At 36.6% G+C, this 23,102-nt stretch overlaps 1 protein-coding gene across 2 annotated transcripts in view; it reads left to right on the top strand.

Moving 5' to 3' along the window:
• Positions 1–2,451: 2,451 nt before the first annotated feature.
• Positions 2,452–23,102, top strand: part of DYNC1I1 (dynein cytoplasmic 1 intermediate chain 1) — a 215,259-nt gene continuing 194,608 nt past the window's right edge. The window contains exons 1-4 of one of the 2 annotated variants that reach the window (XM_081932257.1): positions 2,452–2,656; positions 9,199–9,315; positions 14,282–14,396; positions 18,079–18,169. In XM_081932257.1, the coding sequence (XP_081788383.1) occupies positions 9,208–9,315; positions 14,282–14,396; positions 18,079–18,169 (314 nt within the window). In that variant the 5' untranslated portion in view covers positions 2,452–2,656; positions 9,199–9,207. Of the gene's footprint in view, positions 2,657–3,823; positions 4,072–9,198; positions 9,316–14,281; positions 14,397–18,078; positions 18,170–23,102 lie in introns of those variants that run through there. The other variant, XM_081932256.1, reaches the window with a different exon arrangement.

Genomic DNA, 23,102 nt, shown 5'->3' with positions numbered 1-23,102 from the left:
GATAATAAATAACCTGTTTGAAGTTTATTAAAATAGCCTTGAACCCTATAGTGGCAGTGTCTGCAAAATTGAAAGAATGGCTCAGCAGGAAAAAGAAACTGTAACATTGCAAATGATTATGTTTGAAATTCAAAATCTATTAGTTGTGACAGAGAGAATTGAAAAGAGATTTGAGAATATGGAATATAAAACAGAAAAATCTGATGGAGAAACTGAAGATGTTTACCAAATGAAGAAAGTGGAGGACAGAGTTTAAAAGATGGAAGAAAAAAATGAGCAAAGAGATAAGAAAACTGTGGATACTGACAACAAAGTGAGCGTGGTTGGTAATGGCAAGAGTGGAATATGGAAAGAGGAGATAGATGGATTGGAACTCTACCCCAGACTTCAAAGCACAGAAGAAGAAAAGAGAGAGAAATTGATGGAGATAAGGAGAGAAATATTGACAGAAGCACTAGCGATAACCAAAGATAAACTGATGGAAAGAACAGATGTTGGGTTTCAAGCTTTTATGAGATACGAAAGGAATAACATGTTGCCAAGAGAAGTTTAAACAAGATTTATTAAGAAAGTAACTAGAACATTAATGCTACAAATGGCAAGAGATATAAGATCGTACTATTACTGGAAAGATATAGGTTGATGCAATGAAAATGTATAATAAAAAATTAAGCTAAATTTAGTTTACTAGTAGTATGTATAAAATGAAGCGACAATAGCTATAGTTAAATAATGATTAATAATGATAACAATACATATAGATATATTAGTTTGATAATATGAAATTTTATATAAACAACACATGGAGATTATGAGAGGAGGTTTAAAAGTTTTATCTAGAATATGTTATAAATATGTATTGTCATTGGATGATTTTAGGATGATTTAATGGAATGTTATCATATAATCCTATTCTAGATTTTGAATATTATGTATAAAAGGATGTAAAAACAATTATAGTCAAATTAAGGTTGAGATATAATAATTGTGATATACATAATAATAATAATAATAATAATAATAATAATAATAATAATAATAATAATAATAATAATAATAATAATAATAATAATAATTTTAACATGAATATAGGTGAATTTAAAATATGCGATTTGATATGAAAAGCAGAACAGTTTAGGTCCAAAAGGACTGTCCAGGAATAGAGATATCAACAGCAATCCTGGAGCCCCAAGATTGCATGTCGTGTCGTTGCAACATCAAGCCCCGCTTCCCCTTGCTTAATTTTTCAAGATCACCCAAAATGAACCAGCTTACTGGTTATTACTGCTTACATGGATAACAAAGGACACTAATTACGTTTATTAGGACCCAGAAGTAAAATCAACTGCTAAGCCAAATATACAATAATAAAATCACCTTGCACAATCTATATGAATACCTTAAAGTCATAGGTAGCATAAATCCATATCAATATTCAGTACAATCAATCAGTTTTTAACAAAACTTTTATGCATGCCTGGAGTATATTATAGCAGATTTATATACTTTAATGATTTCAGTAATTATTGATCTATGATTCTATGCCAATCAAATAGGTGTGCTGCTGTTGAATCAGCAACTGTAATGCCTACAAATTTAATCTGTTGAAGAAAGCACTGATGGACTTGTAGGATTCTCAGCTTTTTGAGGTTAATGGTAGTTAAAATGATGTTGGGTTGGCTTAAAAGAAGGTTTTTAATGTCTGAACAGTACAATGGCATGAAGAGATCTTATGTTTTTAGTTTACATTGCTATAGAATGTCTGGTAGCAATATATTAAGAAAAAGAGACAGTACATTGAATAAACACTCCAGAGCTACCTGTGGAATAGGTTGCTAAGCGAAACATTAAGCAAGTTTGCCCCATTTTTGCCACATTTAAGTGAATCATTGCATTTATTAAATTAGTAACACGGTTGTTAAGTGTATCTGAATTCTCCATTGACTTTGCTTGTCAGAAGGTCACAAAAGCTGATCACATGACCCTCGGACACTGCAACCATCATAAATACGAACCACTTGCCAACCATCTGAATTTTGATATGACTGTGGGGATACTTCAATGGTCACAAGTGTGAAAAATGGCCATAAATCACTTTTTTCAGTGCCGTAACTGAACGGTCACTAAATGAACTGTTGTAAATTGAGGACTACCTGTATGTAGAACACCACCAATTACAAGGATGAATCAAGGAAATTTGGGGATGATCCAAGCTGTTTGCCTTTAAATGCTGTTAAATGTGTAACTCTTAATTCCAGAAAGCTCTTTTCTTCCTGCAGACATTACGCCCATAGATCCAAGGCTGGAGCCCACTTCCCTACTGGCCTATGGATAGGTGCAGACTGCTTTAGCGTAGCCTTCTCTGACCTAGAATCGAAAGGTCTGGGAGGAGGCAGTGCCGTCTGAGCCAGAACAGAGGTGGGAGAGAAGCGGCCGCTGCGGGGCGGAGTCTGGCCGGCGTGAGCCAGCACATTTCTGGAAGAGGCGGTCGTCGCAGCAGCTAACAGAATCTCTGCTATCGGTGGCAAAGAGAAGCCAACCAAGCATCTTTCCCGCGGTAACAACCGGTGCCACCTAGCCCGCAGCCTTCCTCCGCTCGCTCTCTAGAAACTGCCTAAAAGCAGCAAGACAGCCTACGGCAAATCCTTTCGCAAAGGTAATTCCAACCCTGCCACCGGGTTGAATTAGCCTAACTATGGGTGATGTCCTGCTCTTACTTCCTATCTCCCCTTCCTCATCCCGCCCTTTTTTCTGTCCTACAAGCCCCGGAGGAAGATGCGCTTGAATTGTTTCTCCCCCACCCCCCATCCCCGGGTTGGACCTGCCTAGATAGCGACTGGGAGGGAAGGTATATGCCGCAGTTAACCTAAATGCGGTTCGTGACTGTAAGTCTGGACTCCCAAGGTGGTTTTGAAGGCTTCAGCTGGTGGCTCGTGAATTATTATTATTATTATTATTATTTGAATGCATTTATTACGCGCGCGCTTCCCCCTTCCCGGTTCCCATCCCAGGAGGAGGAGAATTAGAACTGGTTGCAAAATATGAAATACATTGGCATTAAAAGTCTGCCTCTGAAGTGGGAGTGTCTTCCCGAAGAAAATGATGTGGGCATTCCCTAGGTTAGTATCTGAAGCTGGTGCAGGATCTCCGGGTTTGCGGACTTGATGGTTTGGTCAGATCCGATCATGCTGCTAGCCATTCTGCATTCCAGCTTCCCATAGAGGAGACCCATTAATTTACCATCGGTACTTGGGAATAGAAGGAAATAAAATACTACTCTGTAGAGCAGTTCTTCCCCATCTCTGCAGCTTTAAGATGTGCGGACTTCAATTCCCACAATTCCCCAGTCGCCAGTTGAAGTATGCACATCTTAAAGTTGCTAAGATAAATAAACATTTGTAGAGAAGGATCTGGTTTCTTCTAATAGGAAAGAGAATAATCCAAATAGGGAAAAAGGGTAACCTACTGAGTAATCAAAAGATATCAATTTGTTTGGGATATTTGTCTTTATTTACATACTTATTTTTGCAAGTGTTTCTGGATTGCCTGGTACTGACAACACCTGGTGGTTTAACAACAAATAAGAAATAAATATGGCCTCCCAGTCACCCAAATATTCCATAGCAACCAGTCTCCAATTGCCTTTCTTTTTTTAAATGGTGTCTTTTCTATCTCATAGAAGACCAAAGAGGAAGGTGCTAGGCACATCTCCAGAGGCAAGGTTTTCCTACGGTCTTGGCCTCCTATAAGCTTTGCTTCTTGCAAGGATGGGATCCCAGGTGTTCCCTTTTGTGCATATAAAGTAATTTGTAATATAAAAGAAACCACCTGCTTTTGGTTGTCCTGGACCTCAACTACTGTCGTAGTTCAGTAGTGAGCATAGTAAAAGGTTCCTTAGTAGGATTATGGGGATTTAAATATCAACCCACTGGTAGAATATCAACTGAGAAAATATTCATTAAGATATAATTTTCCATTAAAATAACAAAACATTCAGCAGCTTTCATAGCTTTTTTCTGTATTGGGTAGAAGCAAGAAATTCACATTTACTTAAGTAGCACTTACTTCGAGGTAAGTGGTACACATTTAATTTATTATATTAATTGACATTTGCATATATGAGCTAAGGAGACTAAAATATGTTAACTGTTTTCCTATGAAATGTTTCTGAAAATATTGAATAATGCATGTTATCTGAATTAAAGCTTTATAATTGTTTCACTTGTTCATTATGATGCCTTTTTAAATTTGAGGCAAATGATGGGGTTTTTTAAATACCTTTGGGGTATTTGGTATGTCATCTAGTAAGATTTCCTGATTCCTTCTGTTTTTTAATATTTTGTGATAAAGGACTGGTCATTGTGGAGGATTCAGCAGATCATTTTCTGTTGCTGTATATAATAAGGCTAGAGGTAATGGTTGGAACTGCTCAGCTAGATTTCAGCTAAATATTAGAATACGGATTAAAAGCTGTGTGAAAGTGAAGCTGATGCCCTAGAGAGACATTTGCTTTTCATTCTCTGAAAGTATTAAAGCAGGCAACCATCTACTGGACATGTTGCATTTGCAAGTTGCCTGCATCAAGGCAGACGTTGTTCTACATGATTTTTAGGATCCCTTCCAATATTAAAAACTCAGTGATTCTGCAGAAAAAAGTAACCAGATACATTTTTAAAATGTTGCCAGTTTGATTCTTATGTGCAAATATTAGGGTATTAAGGCCTACTAAACAATATCTCAAGCTATTTCTCAGTTGGATATGTTCCTCATACTATGTCTGCACATTTTCTTTCTACATTGCATGAATCAGCCTCCTGGATCTAGCACTTTCCAGAAGAGCTGGGATTCTAATCCTCAGAATCTGCAGCCCATGTTCAATAAAAATAGGTTTTAGAAATGCCTACAAAAAAGAGAGGCTTTCCCCTTTCATATTAACATTTGCAGGATCTTTTTCTGTGCCTTCATTAATAAGACACTCTTTCAGTGGTGAGGAAGCCTATTTTATTTTTATGTGTTGGGAAGGCATAAAATAATATATGTAGGCCATCACAGCGAAAATCAGTTAGATTTTGCCAAGTTATCTGTAAGTAGCAGATTGGGGGAGTGGGGGTTAGAGAAATGTTAAATCAACCTTTTTGCAACTTTTATATTCTACCACTCTATAAAAAAAAGTCTGTCAACGAAAGGATGCTCAATGCAATTCACAAAATATTCCCGGGGGAGGGGGGGGAATAAACTTTGAAAGGATTGACATTTTAATACTATATTATCTAAAATTTTAGAAACACTAAAACATTTATATTTATAAAATTATTTATTCTTATAATTTGCTTATATCTCTAACCCTTTCAAATGGTAATTATAAAAATTACATTGTTTTTCTAATTTTATTAAAAAAGATATTTAAAAAGTGTGGTATTATTTTGCTTGAGGGAAAATGCTTTAGTTATTTCCGTTCCCCTTTCTGTATATGGAGAAAAGCAGATGACTTTACTAATGACAGAAAAAAATGCAGTGTCTGGATAATTGTGCATAGAAAGTTTGTTTAAGTGCTTTGAATGTGCATTCCAGGCAAGCTTTATGTTGATCACTTTTTGCTTCCGTTTGAAAAATCAGCTAATTTTTGGCATCTTCTTTTGAGTACCTACACGAAAAAGCTAACTATTAGATTGGCAAAGTTCAATAGAAGTTAAAAAAAAGAATTGCAATAATCTAGTATTGAGATTTGATTTTGGTTATTATTCTTTATAGCTTAGTTGTTCAAGTGTGAGAGGCTTACTTAAATAGTTGAAATGGTCCCATCCCTACCCCATCAGCCTGAATAGGTCTGATTTTGTGAAAAGTTAATTATATACATAGGGGGCAAGTCTGTACTGGGATGTTTTATTGTAAGCGCAATGTATCTTTTATAAGAGATGAGAGAAAGCTGAGACATCAAGAGTCCTTATAGACTTCATATTCCTTTTATGTACCCTCTAGAGCAGGAATGTCAAACTGACAGCCTGCAGGCTGAATGCATCACGTACAGACCACGCCCACTCTAGCTGTGCGAATGGAAAAAAAACGAGATGTCATGTGACAGCAATGTGACATTGCAAGTTTGACACCCGTGCTCTAGAGCTTCCTCCTATGACATTTGCCAAAAACGGATGAAGAGTTTTCCCATTTGAGATGGGGAACACACAAGAACTGTGTTATAAACTCAAAAAAAAAAAAAACAACCCCCAATTCATTTTACCCCAATCTTAGGGGAAAGGCTAGCTTGAGTGAAACAAGACCCTATTCATTTTGCAGTGTAGAACTCTGAACTGAACTTAGTCCTAGAAACCTTAGAACTGAGTATAGTATTCTGATTATAATGTCAGCATGTTTATTACAGCAGTATTTTTCTGGCTACTTAAAGATCAGAAAATATATCCAACACCTTCAAGATTTGTATTTTATTTTATGTCATTTATATGTCTTACAAATAAGTTCCACTGTACGACTAACATTTAAAATTCATAAAAACCATAAATTATGAAAGCACAACAATTAAAATGCAACATCTAAATTAACAACAAATGAATTAGATCAGAGTTCCCCAACCTTTCTGGCTTTGTGGACTGGTGCAGGGGGAGAAAGAGGGGTTGGTTTTGCCTGAGTATGGGGCAAGCATGTACATGCAGCTCCATTTGTACAAGTGGTGGCATGGGGCACTCCATGGCCAGGGGTTAGGGACCCCTGAGTTACATCATTTCTAGAGAGATGACTGTGTATTCTTTGGGGGAAAGAGAGGTATAACAATAAAATGTGTATATAGTAGTAACAGGAAAAGGAGAAGATACACGTGTGGCTACTCTTTGTTCTCATACTAGTAGATTTGTAGATTTCCTTGTTTGTAAATAATAGAAAAACATGGAAGTAAGTAGAATAAAGGTGGTCCTTGACTTATGATCACAACTGAGCCCCAAATTTTTGCTAAATGAGACATTTGTTATGTGAATTTTACACATGCTACGACCTTTTTTGACACAGTTGTTAAGTGAATCACTGCAGTTGTTAAGTTAGTAACAAAGCTGTTAAGTGAATCTGACTTCCCCATTGACTTTGCTCGTCAGAAGGTTACAAAAGGTGATCACAAGATCCCAGGACACTGCAACCATCATAAACATGGACCAGTTGCCAAGCACCTGAATTTTGACTATGTGACCATGGGGATGCTTCAATAGTTGTAAGTGTGAAAAAAAGTCATAAGTCACTTTTCTCAGTGCTGTTGTAACTTTGAACGGTCACTAAACAAACTGTTGTAAGCTGAAGATGATTTATATAACATTGTCTGAACAACCAATAAAATCATAGCTTCATAGAGGGATCTTGCTGGTCTTTTAGTTCAATCCTCTGCCAAGTGCAGGAATTCTCAGATTGTCTGTACAAATAATTATCTAATTCTTGAAAACTTTCAGTGATGAAGCAAATACCACTTCATTAGGCAGGCTGCTTCATTGCAGCCTGTCTACTGGCTTCATTGCTTCATTACTCTTACAGTCAGGAAATTCCTTATTTTAGATTTGGCTCTTACTGTAAAGCTTCTACCTACTGGTTTTTATCTTACTTTTGGGTGCTTTGGGTTCCATGAATAAAGCATGGCAATTGCACAATAAAAACCTGGTGTAAAAATATCCATGGTCACCAGAGGGGAAAAAGAGATCCTCCATTATTACTGTACCCTTTTTTAATCTGTTATACCAACTCCCCCAATTCTAGAAATTAGAAGTTCTTTACTAAATTCCTCTTGGACTTGTTGGATAATAGCCTTTGGCAGCATGTGCATTGATTGCTTCAAATCTCTGTTCATGTATTTGAACAATGCTGCAGAGTGTAAAAGTAAGCATAATTGATGCTTTCCTTGGGCTCTGGGTGCCTTTGATGGAATCTTTGCTCAGCTGCGCTGGACATAAATCAATAATAATGCTGTTACTTGTTAGAAGTCCTAAAACTATTATTTCTTTTTAGCCTCTCCCTGTCCTGAATCTTGTCTCCCCCACCCTCTGCAATTAATAGTTAAGTAACGTGATTGTGACAGTACAGTAATCCCCAATAAACCTAATTGGATTGTTTTTTAAAGTCAGAACATACCCAAGTGGGAATTAAATTACAAGTTGGGGGGGGGGGGAGAAGTTAGTCAGAAACACAATTCTTCATAGCTCAAGTAATACTGATTGCCTATATAGTTACAGGTAAACCATACGTGGAGGAATATGAAGAAAATCTATGTAGTCACTCTGAGTCGACACTGATTCAGTGGCACATAATCAGTCAATTAATTCACCAATCTACCAAGAGAAAGCAATGTGTGTTGAGAGGAATTATATTTCAGAAGCTAGCTTCTATTAGTTGTTCGTAATAAGAAAATTGCATTCACATTTATACTCGTGCCAATCTAAATTGAGGTTCTGAAATTAATATGTAGATTGGAGTTGGTTATTTCTCAGAATATACCTGCCTGTGAATTTTGTAGTTCTAAGTTTAGAAATTGTACATATGGATCATTGGAGAGCAACAGCTGATACTAGAATCATTATCCCCTTTATGGTGTTTCAAATCGTTTATTTCCCCCATTTGTTATGTGTAAATAATTGAATGAATACTACTTCAATTAATAGTACTATGTATAATAGCAACAATGGATAATCCTTTAACCTTTGGGAGTCAATATTGATCAGTTTCAGAACCTGGATTAAATAAAGTAAGCAAATTGTATTTGTAAAACAGAGCTGAGCAGTTTTTGGGACACTGAGGACTACAATTCAATCTCAACTTCTAGAGAATGTTCTTGCAAACCTTCTGCAAACCACTGGCCAAGCCATGTGTAATCCTCAAAGTAGGAAAGCTTGTACACCCCTGTCATAGCTGTTCAAGAAAATTGTTTTTCGATTTACAGGGGCTAGGCAGTATTTAAATTCGGGGTGCTGAAAAAAATATCAAATTGTCTTTTAAAATCAAATGTTTTGGTAATGCATTTACTCAATTGGATATTTGCTTACCATTGCACAATATAATTAGGCTATTATCATGGAATTCTTTCAATCATACCAGAACTCTTTCCCTCTTTCCCCTTTTCCTACTCTACATGCCTATAAATATTTGGAGGTAAAAAAAAATTACTTTTTTCTTGGTTCCCAACATTGATATTTTCTGTTTTTACTCCCTAACCAGTGAATCATCATGTCAGATAAGAGTGACTTAAAAGCAGAGCTGGAACGTAAAAAACAGAGATTAGCTCAAATAAGAGAGGAGAAAAAAAGGAAAGAAGAAGAAAGGAAGAAGAAAGAGGTAAATGTATTGATCCAATCTGTTAAGGTATTGTTCCTACTTTTTACTTATGCCTCTTTTGGATTAATATTTTTTTCATAACAGAGAAAATAGAAAAGAAATACAATCTGGTACAATGTCAGTCTTGTCATCTCTGATGCTTTCGATCCATCTTAAATGTTGAGCTCTCCTGAACTTTGATAAGCATATTTATTTCTTTTTCATCCATAACTTGTCTCCATGCTCAAAGTATGTAGATTTTTGTTTGCTGAGAATTGCTACAAGAGAGCTAGTGTAAGGGTGGAAGTAACAAAGCAGGATTCAAAATGATTATGCAAATATTAAGCAGATGTCTCCCATTGTCAAGTTCAGAAGTATATGACCAAATTTCTGTTTGCTTGAAAAGGTGAGAGAATAAGACTATTTATCTACAACAGGGCTGTTAAATTCCCGTCCTGTGGGCTGGATGTGTCATGGGCTGGCTACGCCCATGCCCGGTTTGGTGAAGGGGGATTTATTTATTTATTTATTTATTTATTTATTTATTTATTTATTTATTTATTTATTCATTCATTCATTCATTCATTCATTCATTCATTCATTCATTTATTTTGTCAAACATGTACAAGACAACAAGTATAAGTATGAACATAAACATGAACAAAGGAAGTAAATACAAATAAATGGGGACAGTAAGAAGGGACAGTAGGCACACTGGTGCGCTTATGCACGCTTCCTTTATGGATCTCTTAAAAATGGGGTGAGGTCCATGGTGGAAAGTTTGAGATTGAAGCTGTGACAATGGAATCAGATAGAGCATTCCAAGCGTTGCCACTCTGTTACTGAAGTCATATTTTCTGCAATTGAGTTGGAAGCGGTTGGGTTTGTATTGATTTTTTGCCCATGTGTTATTGTGGTTGAAGCTGAAGAAGTCATTGACAGGCAAGACATTGTAGCAGACATTTTTGTGTACTATGCTTAGATCGGACCCCAGACAGCGCAGTTCCAGATTGTCCAAGCCCAAAATTTCAAGCCTGTTAGCATAGGGAATTCGTGGGTAGAGGAGTGGAGTACTCTTCTCGTGAAAAACCTCTGAATCCGTTTAATCATGTTAATGTCCGATATACAGTGTGGGTTCCAGGTGAATGAGCTGTAAAATGTCCCTATACGTCACGTGATGTCGCCATGGTGATGTGAGTTTGGCACCATGATTTATAATATAGGCATGATGTTGGTCATCTGAAATAAAGTGATCTTCTGTATGCAAGTGATCTTAGTTGTGGCTTTATGTGAACTTTTCCTCTAAGTAACGTTAAGAGTTTTGATACATCGCGTTGCCTAGTATGAGCCTTAACAATTGCAAATTTTAATTTGGTTGAGAACCTATTGATAGTTCTTTCATAACTTAAACTTTTAATTTGCAGACCTATAATTCAGAAGTGTTTAGCTTCTTTTTCTTGCTTTGCAGATCTATAATCTAGACATGTCTAACTTTTCTTTCTTTCTTTTTGCTTTTTGGGTCCTGATAAGCTAGCATTGATTATAATTGGTGTATAAGTGCAAAAACTTTTAATAATTTAAAAATAGTGGTGGCTTGAAATGGAATTGTTTATTTGTGGTTACCTTATGGCTGCTGCTGTGTTGCAATATTTTCAGGGAGGGCTTATTTTCAGGGGAGGGCTTATTTTAGCACATGTGCTCCAAAGTCCGATTGGGCTTATTATCCGGGGAGGTCTTATTTTCAAAACCAGTATCATCCATCCATCCATCCATACATCCATCCATCCATCCATCCATCCATCTATCTATCTAACTATCTATCTATAACATAATTAAAAATTCAATTGCAATCTGTATCTCCCTCTCTCATTTTATGGCTGGCGAGTTTGGTTGCTAAGGTAGCAAATTTGCACTTACTGTTCTTCAGCAAAATAAATGATAATTATTGTTGCATTGTTGGCTTCCTGACTTTAGGATACTCTCTTATTCTTTTAATGTGACATATTATTTGGTATATCCTGAAGAATGTGCATGGGAATTTTTAATTAAGTAATTTATGCTCCTCCCTTTTTAATTCAATCATAGCATAAAATAGAGTTGAGAATTGACAGTGAAATTCATTTTCATACAAAATCAGGAAAGCATTAAATGATGGCATTTCTCTTTTTGTCAATAATAGTTACAGTAAAAAATACCTGTTATCCTTTGGATATTATAAGGAAATTATAATATCCAATATATATTTGTGTTACAACCCCTGGTATGCCTAAATATGGGAGGAAGGTCACACTCCCTCTTTCTGTCCTTCGGCTTCATCACAGAAGACCATGCAGGCAGAAAACCATATTTTTATTTTTAATGTTGCCTTTTATATTTGTGTTGTATTTGTACTGATAAATAAATAAAGAGAGACTAGGATAGATCTATTTCGAGCTAATTAGCTCTCATCAGCTAGCCATACCCTTACTGGGATTAGAACCCGGGGTGTATATATCTTAGGCAGGAGTCTTAACCACTAAGCCATAAGGAAGAGTACCCGTGGCTTAGTGGTTAAGACTCCTGCCTAAGATATATACACCCCGGGTTCTAATCCCAGTAAGGGTATGGCTAGCTGATGAGAGCTAATTAGCTCGAAATAGATCTATCCTAGTCTCTCTTTATTTATTTATCAGTACAAATACAACATATATATATATATATATATATAGATAGATAGATAGATAGATAGATAGATAGATAGATAGATAGATGATATATATTACAATTCCCTAAATTTTTGAATGACTTATATTTTGGAAAATACAGAATGGCATTTTCAAGAGCCAGATTAAATGAGTTGTTATCAGATATGCTATGTGGTAGATTTCAAAAATGCTTTTTCTTAAAGACTTTGTACCTGTAATGGTTCTGATCTTGAAATGATGGATATTTTATTATAGTGTGAATTTTATAAGAATTTTAGATGGGAGGTTAAATCAGGATGCTTCTGAGTATATAAGCATTTTAATGCAGATAAAAATCCTCAGATTACACATCCATGTACGTGTTTGTCCCTTTCATGCATTCACACAAACATCGTATATAGATAGGCATGATAAGGCAATACCTTTCATCATTAATGATTTAAAGAATCTTCTAGCCTCACCCAACATGATTGTTGAAATGATATAAAGCTTGACTTAATTAATACATTATAGGCCCAGTAATGATTGGATGATCTAGAAGATACTATACAACCTGCCCACATGCTGTACAATTAAAGATTGTGTGGAGAAACACATCCATTTGCAACCTTGGAGAACTGCTTCTGCTCCATGTGTTGCATGCAAAACAGAGCTAGATTTTGCCAGAACTCCTGCAGACAGTTGGACAGTTTCTTACACGCCTAGATATTTTTTATTTAGCAAATACTAATCTTACTTTTCTAGCTATACATCAGCAATAGCAGTGCAAAGATTAAAATTATCATCTTAAAATACATATTAAATCTAGACTGATTTGGCATCTGGCTTGGTATTCTATTGGCATTGATATTGTGTGATTATGTTAAAACAGCAATAAAAAGACCTGTTGGCAGAGCAAAATAGCCAAAATTGTAATTGGGAAGTGTCTACCATATTGTTACTTTTTCAGCTGAAAGTTGGGGAAAGGCCAAATATGCTTCTGTTTAAAAAGCTGATGATAGTCATATACAGATGTTTTTTTATGGGGAGTAAAAAAAATAATTTAGAAATGGTGGTTGTTCTCTTTGCAATGCATTAAATGCACAAATGCAATTAACGCGCCTTGTTTTTCCTTTAAAAACAATACATTGTTATTGAGGTAGAAATTAGGATAAACACCTTTTTTGCTTACTCTGCAATTCTATTGAAAATCCCACCACTGAACCTGCTTCTTCTCCTGGAAGAGAATTTAATTTAATTTTAATTTAATTAGCACTTCTAGACCGCCCCCTCTCCCAAAAGGGACTCGGGGCGGTGTACAGTCCATATCAAAAACATCATACATAATAACAATTAAAAATTATTAAATGGATAAATACATAAATAAGAGGAGGATAAAATAGACAGAACTGTAATTGCTAAATAAATAATTTAAAATATACAAAGTTTAAAACCCCAGTGTCTTATAAAATTAAGTCCCCTAAAAAACCAGTAGGAAATATATATGCCAGGAGGTAGACGTTAAGAATTATGCCAGACCAGCCAGTCAGAACAGGTGAGTCTTCAGTTTCTGCCGGAAGGAGCGGAAGTCAGTGGTGGTTCTAATGTCGGGGGGGGAGGTCATTCCAGAGGGTTGGGCCCATCACAGAGAAGGCCCTACTCCTTGGTGTTGCCCATTGGCATTGCCTAGTGGACGGCACCAGGAGAAGCCCCTCCCTGTGAGAGCGAATTGGCCGCAGGGATGTATGTGGGAGGATGCGATCCCGCAGGTAACTAGGCCCTATGCCATGGAGCGTTTTAAAGATGGTGGTCAAAACCTTGAAACGCACCCGAAAGACCACAGGTAGCCAGTGCAGCTCGCGCAGGAGCGGTGTTACGTGGGAGTACCTAGTACTCCCCATGACTGCCCGCGCGGCTGCGTTTTGGACTAGCTGCAGTCTTCGTGCGCGTCCCAAGGGAAGCCCCATGTAGAGAGCATTACAGTAGTCCAGGCGAGACGTCACCAGTGCATGAGTGACCGTGCGTAGGGCATCCCGGTCCAGAAGGGGGCGCAATTGGCGCACCAGGCGAACCTGGTGGAACGCCCCCCTAGCCACGGCTGCCACATGGTCGTCCATTGACAGCCGGGCATCAAGGAGGATGCCCAAATTGCGCGCCCGTTCCACAGGGGGCAGTTGTTCGCCCCCTATGGCCAGCGTTGGAGTCAGCTGACTGAACCGAGGTGCCGGTAGCCACAGCCACTCAGTCTTGGAAGCTACCGGTCATCTGTGAATCATTCTATTTACTTGAATTTTCTGAATAATTCTTCATTACTGTTAATTCAGGCGGATTCTCAGCAGAAGAAGGAACCACCCCAGGAAGATTCTGATCTGGATCGCAAGAGAAGAGAGACTGAAGCTTTACTTCAAAGCATTGGTATTTCCCCAGAACCTCCTCTAGGTACTCTTAATAGATCCATTAATATTTTTCAGTTTCTGTAACATTCATGCATTCTTTTAATTACTGCATGCTTAGCTTTTATTGTCTTGATGTGTCTGTGATGAAATGTATGTGAATTATACATCATGTAATACATGATTGTATGACTTGTTGATAACAATTCTCATCCCCTTCCTTGCTGAACGTCAGCTTTGTATGCCAGCATAGTTGTCATTCATATGCCGCAGCTACACCATTAGTAGCTTGTGTTCCTTCCGTCTTGGAGCAGGGTTTAAATTATTTATAATAATTGCCACTTTCAAGATAGATTTACTTATGGCACCCAAGAATAAAAATGTATATACATAAATTATAAAACAAAAGAACATTAGTTTGTTCACTTGGATTTTTGTTCAGTATATACATTTTCCCTCTTCATTTTTTGCTGTTCTTCAAGAAGATGGAATCAGGGCTGCAGCAGTGTGCCACAAGCTGTGCCATTTTTGTATGTGCCTTCAACATCACAGTGCACAAACAAAAATGAGTAGGGTTGTGTTATGATGCTGCAACATTGGTTCAATCATTTTGCCCCTTGTTTACTCCCAGAGAAAATACTGAGCACAATCTAAAGAAGTCTTGGATAATATTATTAAATAGTGTGATCTTTCCACAGACTTTAAAGCAGTATTTCTCAAACACTGCAACTTTAAATTATATGGATTTCAACTATCAGGATACCTGATGTTGTCTGGGGCATTCTAAAGTCCACACATCTTAAAGTTGCCAAGAAATATTGAGAAATATTGTTTTAAAGCCATAGCTTCCTTGATGATATTTTTTGCAAACCAGAATTTAGCTTCTACTAGCATTGCTGATAGAACCAAGAAGTAGAATTGTTGGACAATGACTCATTGTCATTATCCCTTCACACATATTCTTGCCAAACTGTTTTCATTACAAAACAATGCCTTTGGGGTTTTTTTCCAGTTTATTCTGATAACAGTTCATGGGGAGAATAAGTGTAAGATTTTGGAAATCAAACTGTGGCCAGGCTGCTTCATTGGTGTCTCTGCCAACATATGTGAATGGTTTAGCAAAATGAGCTAAATCAGAAGAAATACAGGTTGTCCTCAACTTATAACCACAATTGAGCTTGGAATTATGATTGTCAGTCATTCTGGTCATTAAGTGGGTTACCACATGACTATCTGACTTTACGACCTTCTTTTTGCTGTGATAATTAAGTGAATATGGCAATCATTGAGCAAATATTTAGCAGTGGGTGGTTTTTTTTTTTGCCAGAAATCAGAAGTAAACACTGGTTTCCCACAAAAAGAAATAATCATAAATTTCAGTCATGTGACTGCCAGATGCTGCAAACAGCTGAAATGTGATTAGGTTACCAAGCATCCAAAATGCAAGTGTGATTGGGGGAGGGGGGGGAGGCCATTGGAACTTCAAAATTGGGTTTTAAGTATCTTTTTGGGCAGGAGTTGTCATAACTTTAAATGGTTGCTAAGCAATTGGTTGTAAATTGAGGACTACCTGTATACATTTAAACATGAAGTTGAAATACCCATTGTCAAAAATACCCATTGTATTTTTGACTGTGGTTGTGTGAAGATTAGCTCTAATTGGCTTGTTTTTATATTATCTTACTCCTTCATTGCGTAATTAAATGTGATTGGGAGTTTTCACTTTAAAAAAAGTTGTAGTTCACCTTTAATATACATTTGATATAAAAATGTTCTCTCCCTTCCAGCCTAGAGATTTATTAAATTAAATCATGAAAAGCAATCTATGACCAAGGTTTGACCAAGATATGACCAAGATGGTTTATGCTTAATATTGTACACTTGGGAAAACTTGGTCAGTTACTTCCTTCCAATTAGATTAGTTTTGGAACTCTAACTGAAGTTCTTAAAAATAGTTGAGTCCATAATTCTATCTAAATACTGATTTATATTCATGTTTGATCATTCACAGCAGGTGGCAGCATCTAACTGACCTTGGCAGATCTTGGCAAAAAAAGAAAGCAGTTGTGAATGTGATTGATTCTGAGATGGGAGATCATCAGGAAATTCAAAAGCTTAGATTGAGAATCAAAAAATTAAAGCCAACATCACACCATCCTAGAAGAAATCTACTTTATTCTTGCCAAGAAAACTACCAACGTCAAGTTCAAATCAAAAGAATGTACTTATGTCTAAAAATACTTATCTGAAAGCTTTGTAAATAAATAAATATACTTTATACTGGTCCAGAATTGATTCTCTGTTCTTCTTGAATTCTGCATATAAATTAAAATAAGTATTGGTTATTTTTATCGTGGTTCCAACAATATTATAACAAATTTAAAAGTAATTAATTAGATACAGGGTCAATGCAAGGGAACTTTAATAAATGCTGATTGCAGACTTTAACTAAACCATTTTAGAACACCTGTTGGACTGACCTGGAGGTGTGGGGAGAGTGTGTGTCAGGCATGCCTCCTTCAATATCCAAGAAAGAAAAACCTCAAGTCCATTTGAATAGAGATAAAGTACTTTTACTAGAGATGAATTGAAAACCGCAAAAAGAAAAGCAAGATCTGAGCCAAATAGGCACGAACAAGTACATATCAAATGATTGCCCAGCCCCCTCCCTCCAGTTACCCCAGCCCAGTGTCCAATCTGCAACTCCCTAAGGTGTCATGTGAGGTGCATCTTCAAAAGGCCTCATCAGGTTGGTATGCGAGACGGTTGGCCTTCACCAAGTCCAAACATCAGCCATCAGCATGCGCAGAAGATGGTGAGAACAAATCTCCCTTCTGCATAACTCCTCCAGTTCCATATAATTCCCTTAAGCAATACTATGCTCCCACCCTCCCCGTTTTTATGGCAGCCGATAGCAAGCAAGCGAAGCACATCACAAAGTGCTAGTAGTCCCTCTGGAATTCCCCCGGTATTTTTTTTACAGAAAAGTCATGAGATTTTTGTAGAGGATCAGGAATAATATTTTTATTGTGCTGGCAGAAAAATGCCAAATATGTTAAATGAGGCTGAAAAGAAAAAGAAAAAAAAGCTCATGGAATTCACATCTGCTGGAATTATTTGCCATGAACAACCAATCTGAGCATAAAACTATAGAGTATTACATTAATGAATATTAGTGATCTTAAAGACACAGGAAGCTATTCTGCTTTGTGATATTAAATAAATGTCCAAAATATATTTTCTTTCTTGAACTATACTTCCTGTTTTCATAGAAAATTAGAAGGCTTTTTAAAAAAGTTTTTTGCTCAGTAATATTTTGAATTGTCCGTTATAATTCCATTTTTTAAGTAGCAACAAAAACATTTAAGCTCTAACTTTTATAAAAACAAAATTATAAAAAATAAACTGCCTACTGCCTGCCCATGCTTAAAAAATCAGTTCTACTTGGGGTCAAGGTTGACTTTTAATTTTTTAATATAAAAAAATTGTGCTCTGATGTTAACACAGTTCATGGGCCAGTTTAACCTTCCCTAAAATTTAATTAGCAAAAATATTTAGAACTGACTGGTTTCTTTCTTTTCTTCTCCTTTTTTCACCATTTAAAACCCTCCTGCATGTGCAATCATTTTATTATTTGGATCCCGATTCATAATTTTCTTAACGGTGCTCTACATCAGTGAAATCATTGCATGTTTTAACATGGGATACCTGTTATTTTCATTATTTAGTCCCAACCCCTATGTCTCCCTCTCCGAAATCAGTGAGCACGCCCAGTGAAGCTGGAAGTCAAGATTCGGGAGATTTGGGACCTATAGGAAGGTAAGATAAAATGTTCACTTTATGTGCTATCTACTTCTCTTGAGGATATTTCTGTGGAAATGTATTTCTGTCATGGTTCTTGTGTGACTGAACACTCTGTTTTAGAGAGTATAGGCTGCAAAATGAAATTATGTCAGAAAGATGACTTGCATTTGTTATATGTCACGTCACATCAGATCTATACAGGCAGTTCTCGACTTATGAATTTAATGGAGGTTATTCATTATAGTCATAAGTTTTGATGGTTGTAAAATGAGTCATTGTGACCAGACTCATTTTTATGGCCTTTTTTGTGTTGGTCATTATATGAACACTGCAATTGTTTAAGGAATGCTGCTGTTGTTAAACGAACTCATCCACTGTGGGGACATTTTTGCAAAAATTGGAAGTAAACTCCCATTTTTGGCAAAAGTATCATAAATTCTCATGTGACCTTAGGACCCTGCAAAAAAACATAAATACAGGCCAGTTGCCAAGCACTCAAAATGCAGTCACATGACTCCACGGGGGTGGTTGGAAATTTGGAACTGGGGAGAGGTTCGTTACAATTTCAAATGGTCACTAAGCAACCAAACAATTGAGTCAATGATTACCTGTATGTTGCATTTTTATGTCATGTCATAGCAAACATTTAATCACTTGCCCCACTCCTCCATCTTTCTTCCCTTCCTTCACCCGGGATACCCATGTTGCAGAGATGAAATCCTGTGTTAGAAGGATTGTCAGAGAAGATTCCTTTCATTGAAGTTCTGTATTTTGAAAAGCTGATGCTGACTTGGGGCATGAAGACTGCTGGCTATTTAATTATGATTGTTGAAGAAGCCAAAATTGCATGGATTTATACAACATACTATGCCAAAACCAAACGAACCATATTGGGGGTCTAGCATGATGTGTGAACACTTCTCTGTTTTAGAAGAACAATATTGTCATCCATTAAGTTTTAAACAGTTTTAAGAAAAATATGGAAGAAAATGTAGCAGCGTTCATTCACTGTGTTTTCCAACACAGAGGTCCTTTGTATGCATGCATCTTTTAACTGATATAGCAGCTAATTACATTGCCTTATAATTATTAATTTTAAAATAAATGTTGTCCTGTTTTTATTCTTTGACATGTGATTTCTATGGTGCAATTAATTTCCTCAATATTTCAAAACCTTTTGAAACGTAACTATATAATTAATTTTTATGCATAACTTTCACTGATTATTTTGTTTTCAGATAAATTTTGGGACAGATTTTTGGTTCAGGGAAAGATGCATGATAGTGATGATTCATTTTATTTTCATGTTGCTCTTCTTCCTGAAAAACCAGCAGGATAAGGATATACAGTAGCTCATGCTGCTGAGGAGGCCACTCAAATCCAGCTATTCAGGGGATGGTCTTCTTTTAAAGAGTTAAGAAAGAATAATGCTTTTTTAGGGATGTCCTGTGGTGGATGGCTGTCCAATCAATGTAGGGTTTGCAGTGTAACATAATGGCAGGTAATAAAATTTTCTTTAAAAAGCTTGTATAAAAAATTATTTCTGTTTTGTCTTTAATATAGCAAATATTTGAAGACAAAATAACAATACTTTTGAGCACTTGTTGTGGATTGCATAACTGCTGCTTGACTCTGCATGTAGATCTTGTTCATCCTTTTTTTAGGGGATAACATTTTCTTGTTATTTCTCTGTGATAGAGATGGGCAACCATAGCCCTCATGTTGTGCATCGGGAAGTCCTATGAGCCTAACAGAGCATGTCTTGAACATCTCAAGACTTCTGTCATAGTTTTTTGGGTCACCTTAAGGTATAAATTGGTATGGTTGTTGCCATTATCCTCTTACTTTTTTAATAGATGTTGCAGATGTAGAATTTTTAAAATGCAAAATGGATGCCTTTTGCACTATTTTGAATTATTCTTAAAATTGCACTGAAATTTCCTTGTGCAGATTCCTGTCCATTCCATTATGAATTCACTGCCCACATTCCCTATCTATAAGGTGTTTCTTTTGGACTGCATCAGGATGTCTTGTGCTCTTCCATCAGATCTTTGGAATCATTTTGAGGGTTATGGTTTTCCGTAAGATAGAAATAACATTACCATTAACTTCCCATCTCCTGAAATAGAGCATTTTGCCATTGATTCCTATGAGTTTTTTTTTAGTGTAGTGCTGTTCCAAACATTTTTTTCCACTTCTGTCCTAGAACGCCATTGAGCTATTAGAAAAATCAGAAGTGGTAGCAAAAACTAAGATGTCATTATCCTCTCTGTGGTTAAGACAAGTAAAACCCACCTCAGATAAACTGGAAGGTTTGCAGGTAGGAGCGGGAGATCACTTGGTCTCCATATTGAGTGCCTGAGTTGTAGGCATATGATGCGGGGGCAATGACAGAAATAGAGATATAATGATAACTTTAGGCAGTATAGGAATATCAAGGCTCTTAGCCAGTGGTGGGTTCCGGCTTCTTCTACTGCCAGTTTGCTCAGGGATGCCTAAAAAAATGCTTCTGCGCATACGCAGAAGCAAAAAATGGCAACACCTACGGCACTACCAATAGAACTGGCTCAGGGGCATGACTGGCTGAGTTACTACCTACTCAGCTGAACTGGTAGGAACCCACCTCTGCTCTTAGCTGAGATTACTTGAAACGAAAATCAGGTTCTAAATGGACTTGTATTACAGTGAAAAGAGACTTGTAGATTTTCCATCTAACTTTGGATTCCCTAAGCTTTTACTCACTGTTGTCTGTTTAAACTTAAGGTCTCACAATTCGATGCAACACAACCATTAATAATAATACGAGGATGACATCTGGGGGTTTGTTTGTTCTTGTATAGAATTGGAAATGTATATCATGTGCTTAGTGTGCTTCCGATGCATTCTTTTTGGGCAACCTCTATCATAATACAGTAATAGAAAATGTATCTTTTGTTTTTATAGCCTTTGATTTAATTAATTCATACTTGACATGTACTTTTATTTCAGTTTTAGAACACTTGTAGGACTTTCTTCACAAAAGGGACAGACATGCAGGGAAAGTTGGTATAACTTCAGTTTGTAAACTTAGTAATGAAACTCAAAGGTATAAAACTTAAAGTAAGCTATTTTCTATTTCTGAGTAAACAACAATCAAATGGCAGACAAGATTTCCATTTCTCCTACTGTCTAGATATTTTTCATAATCAGTATTCTGTAATTTTGATCATATTCCTAGATTCAGAATAAATAAAAGTACTTGTTGAGACAATACAAGTATAAAAATAAAACTATTTCTAATAATAAAAAAAGCAATTAGTATCAATGAATCAGTAATAGATAATTACTATTTTGATTTGTTTCTAGGAAAAATTCATGTCTGTGGTTCTTCTGAAAGTATAACTACAGCAGTGGTGGGTTGAAGCCGGTACACCACGGTACGGGAGTACTGGAGCCAGCCCGGAGCACCGGATACAGTTCCGGTACAGTGCTCCGGAGGGCCCACCTGCCCGGCCAAGCTCCTTGCTGGTGTTTAAAGGCTTATGCGCTTCCACGCAGGTGGATGGTGCGTACAGCTCCTGTACGATGCTCTGTGGAGCGTTGTGGAGGCGCTAAGACGCATATGCGTGTGTGCGCACTGCACGCATCCATGAGAACGCCGCCGGCCCTTTACAACTGTACCAGTTGGAACGGGATTTGCAACCCACCACTGAACTTCTGGTATTATACATCTGAAAGATTAACATTCCCTCCCTCCCATTTTATAGTGTTAAATTTGTATTACCCAAAGTTTTCACTTACAGGTAGTCCTTGATTTACAAAATTTGTTTAGTGACCATTTGAGTTTACAATTTCAGTGAAAAAAAGTGATTTATGATTGTTGCTCATACAACTGTTGCAGCACCCTCATGGTCACATTATCAAAATTCAGACACTTGGCAACTGAGTCATATTTATGACAATTACAGTGTCCCGGCGTCATGTGATCATATTTTGCAACCTTTTGGCAGCAAAGTCAATGGAGAACTACAGTAATTAACAACTGTGGCAAGAAAGGTTATAAAATCAGGCAAAACTCATTTAACAACTGCTCATTTAGCAATAGAAACTTTGAGCTCAATTGTGGGTATAAGTTGAGAACTGCCTATAGTGTAAAACCCGATATTCCCATATTTATTCCCAAGAGTACATCAGATATCAGATAGAACTGCGCAATGTAAGCTTTTAGCAGTTGGGATTGTCTCAATTTATACTTGGATAAATAAAATTAGACTCTACTTCTCTGTATCTTTGATCTAGGAAAAGGAATTAGTTTTGGAAGTGTGCTATTTACAGAAGCTAGAAACTCAGCTTAATGAGTCATTTTGCATGTGGAGTTTGTGGCATCATTAAGTGGACTGATATTGTCATTGGAATATTCTCTGTGCTCTTTTTCTCATTAGCAAGTTTGCTGTGCTATAGAGTAGTTCAGAGGGGAAGGGTTTTCCTGTTCCCTAAGGTGATATCTAGGGTGCCTTACAACCAAAATTTTAGTCCTTGGTATTAATTAATGTAATATGTTGCAACTATTGTAATTCGTGGCTACCATACTTATTATCTAGTCATCAAATCCTTAATTAGACTGCTTTTCTTTTAGAAGTGGAAACAACTACTAGCCCCAAGGAAATCAATGGTATAATTTACTTGTTTCTATCCATAGAGAAATATACATGAAAAATGCTACATGGAATAACATGGATGTTTTAGCAAGGTCCTGGAAGCCAGAATCTCAAAGGAATAGACGTTTGTTTAGCAGCTAACAAATATTGTTTGCAAAATCCACTTTTGAAAATGTGTATCATTGTCAAATGTTCTGTTTTACATTTTATCCCTCATTTGTAAACTTTCTACATATATGGAAGTTAAAAAAAGTAATTTGTATGCATGAGCATGAAAATATATGACAATACAACAAAGTTTCTCCATTTCA

Source organism: Natrix helvetica (assembly GCF_964273705.1).
Source record: "Natrix helvetica genome assembly, chromosome: Z".
Classification (NCBI taxonomy): domain Eukaryota; kingdom Metazoa; phylum Chordata; class Lepidosauria; order Squamata; family Natricidae; genus Natrix; species Natrix helvetica.
Note: the sequence above shows the minus strand (reverse complement) of the source record. Positions and strands in the feature narration are given on the sequence as shown.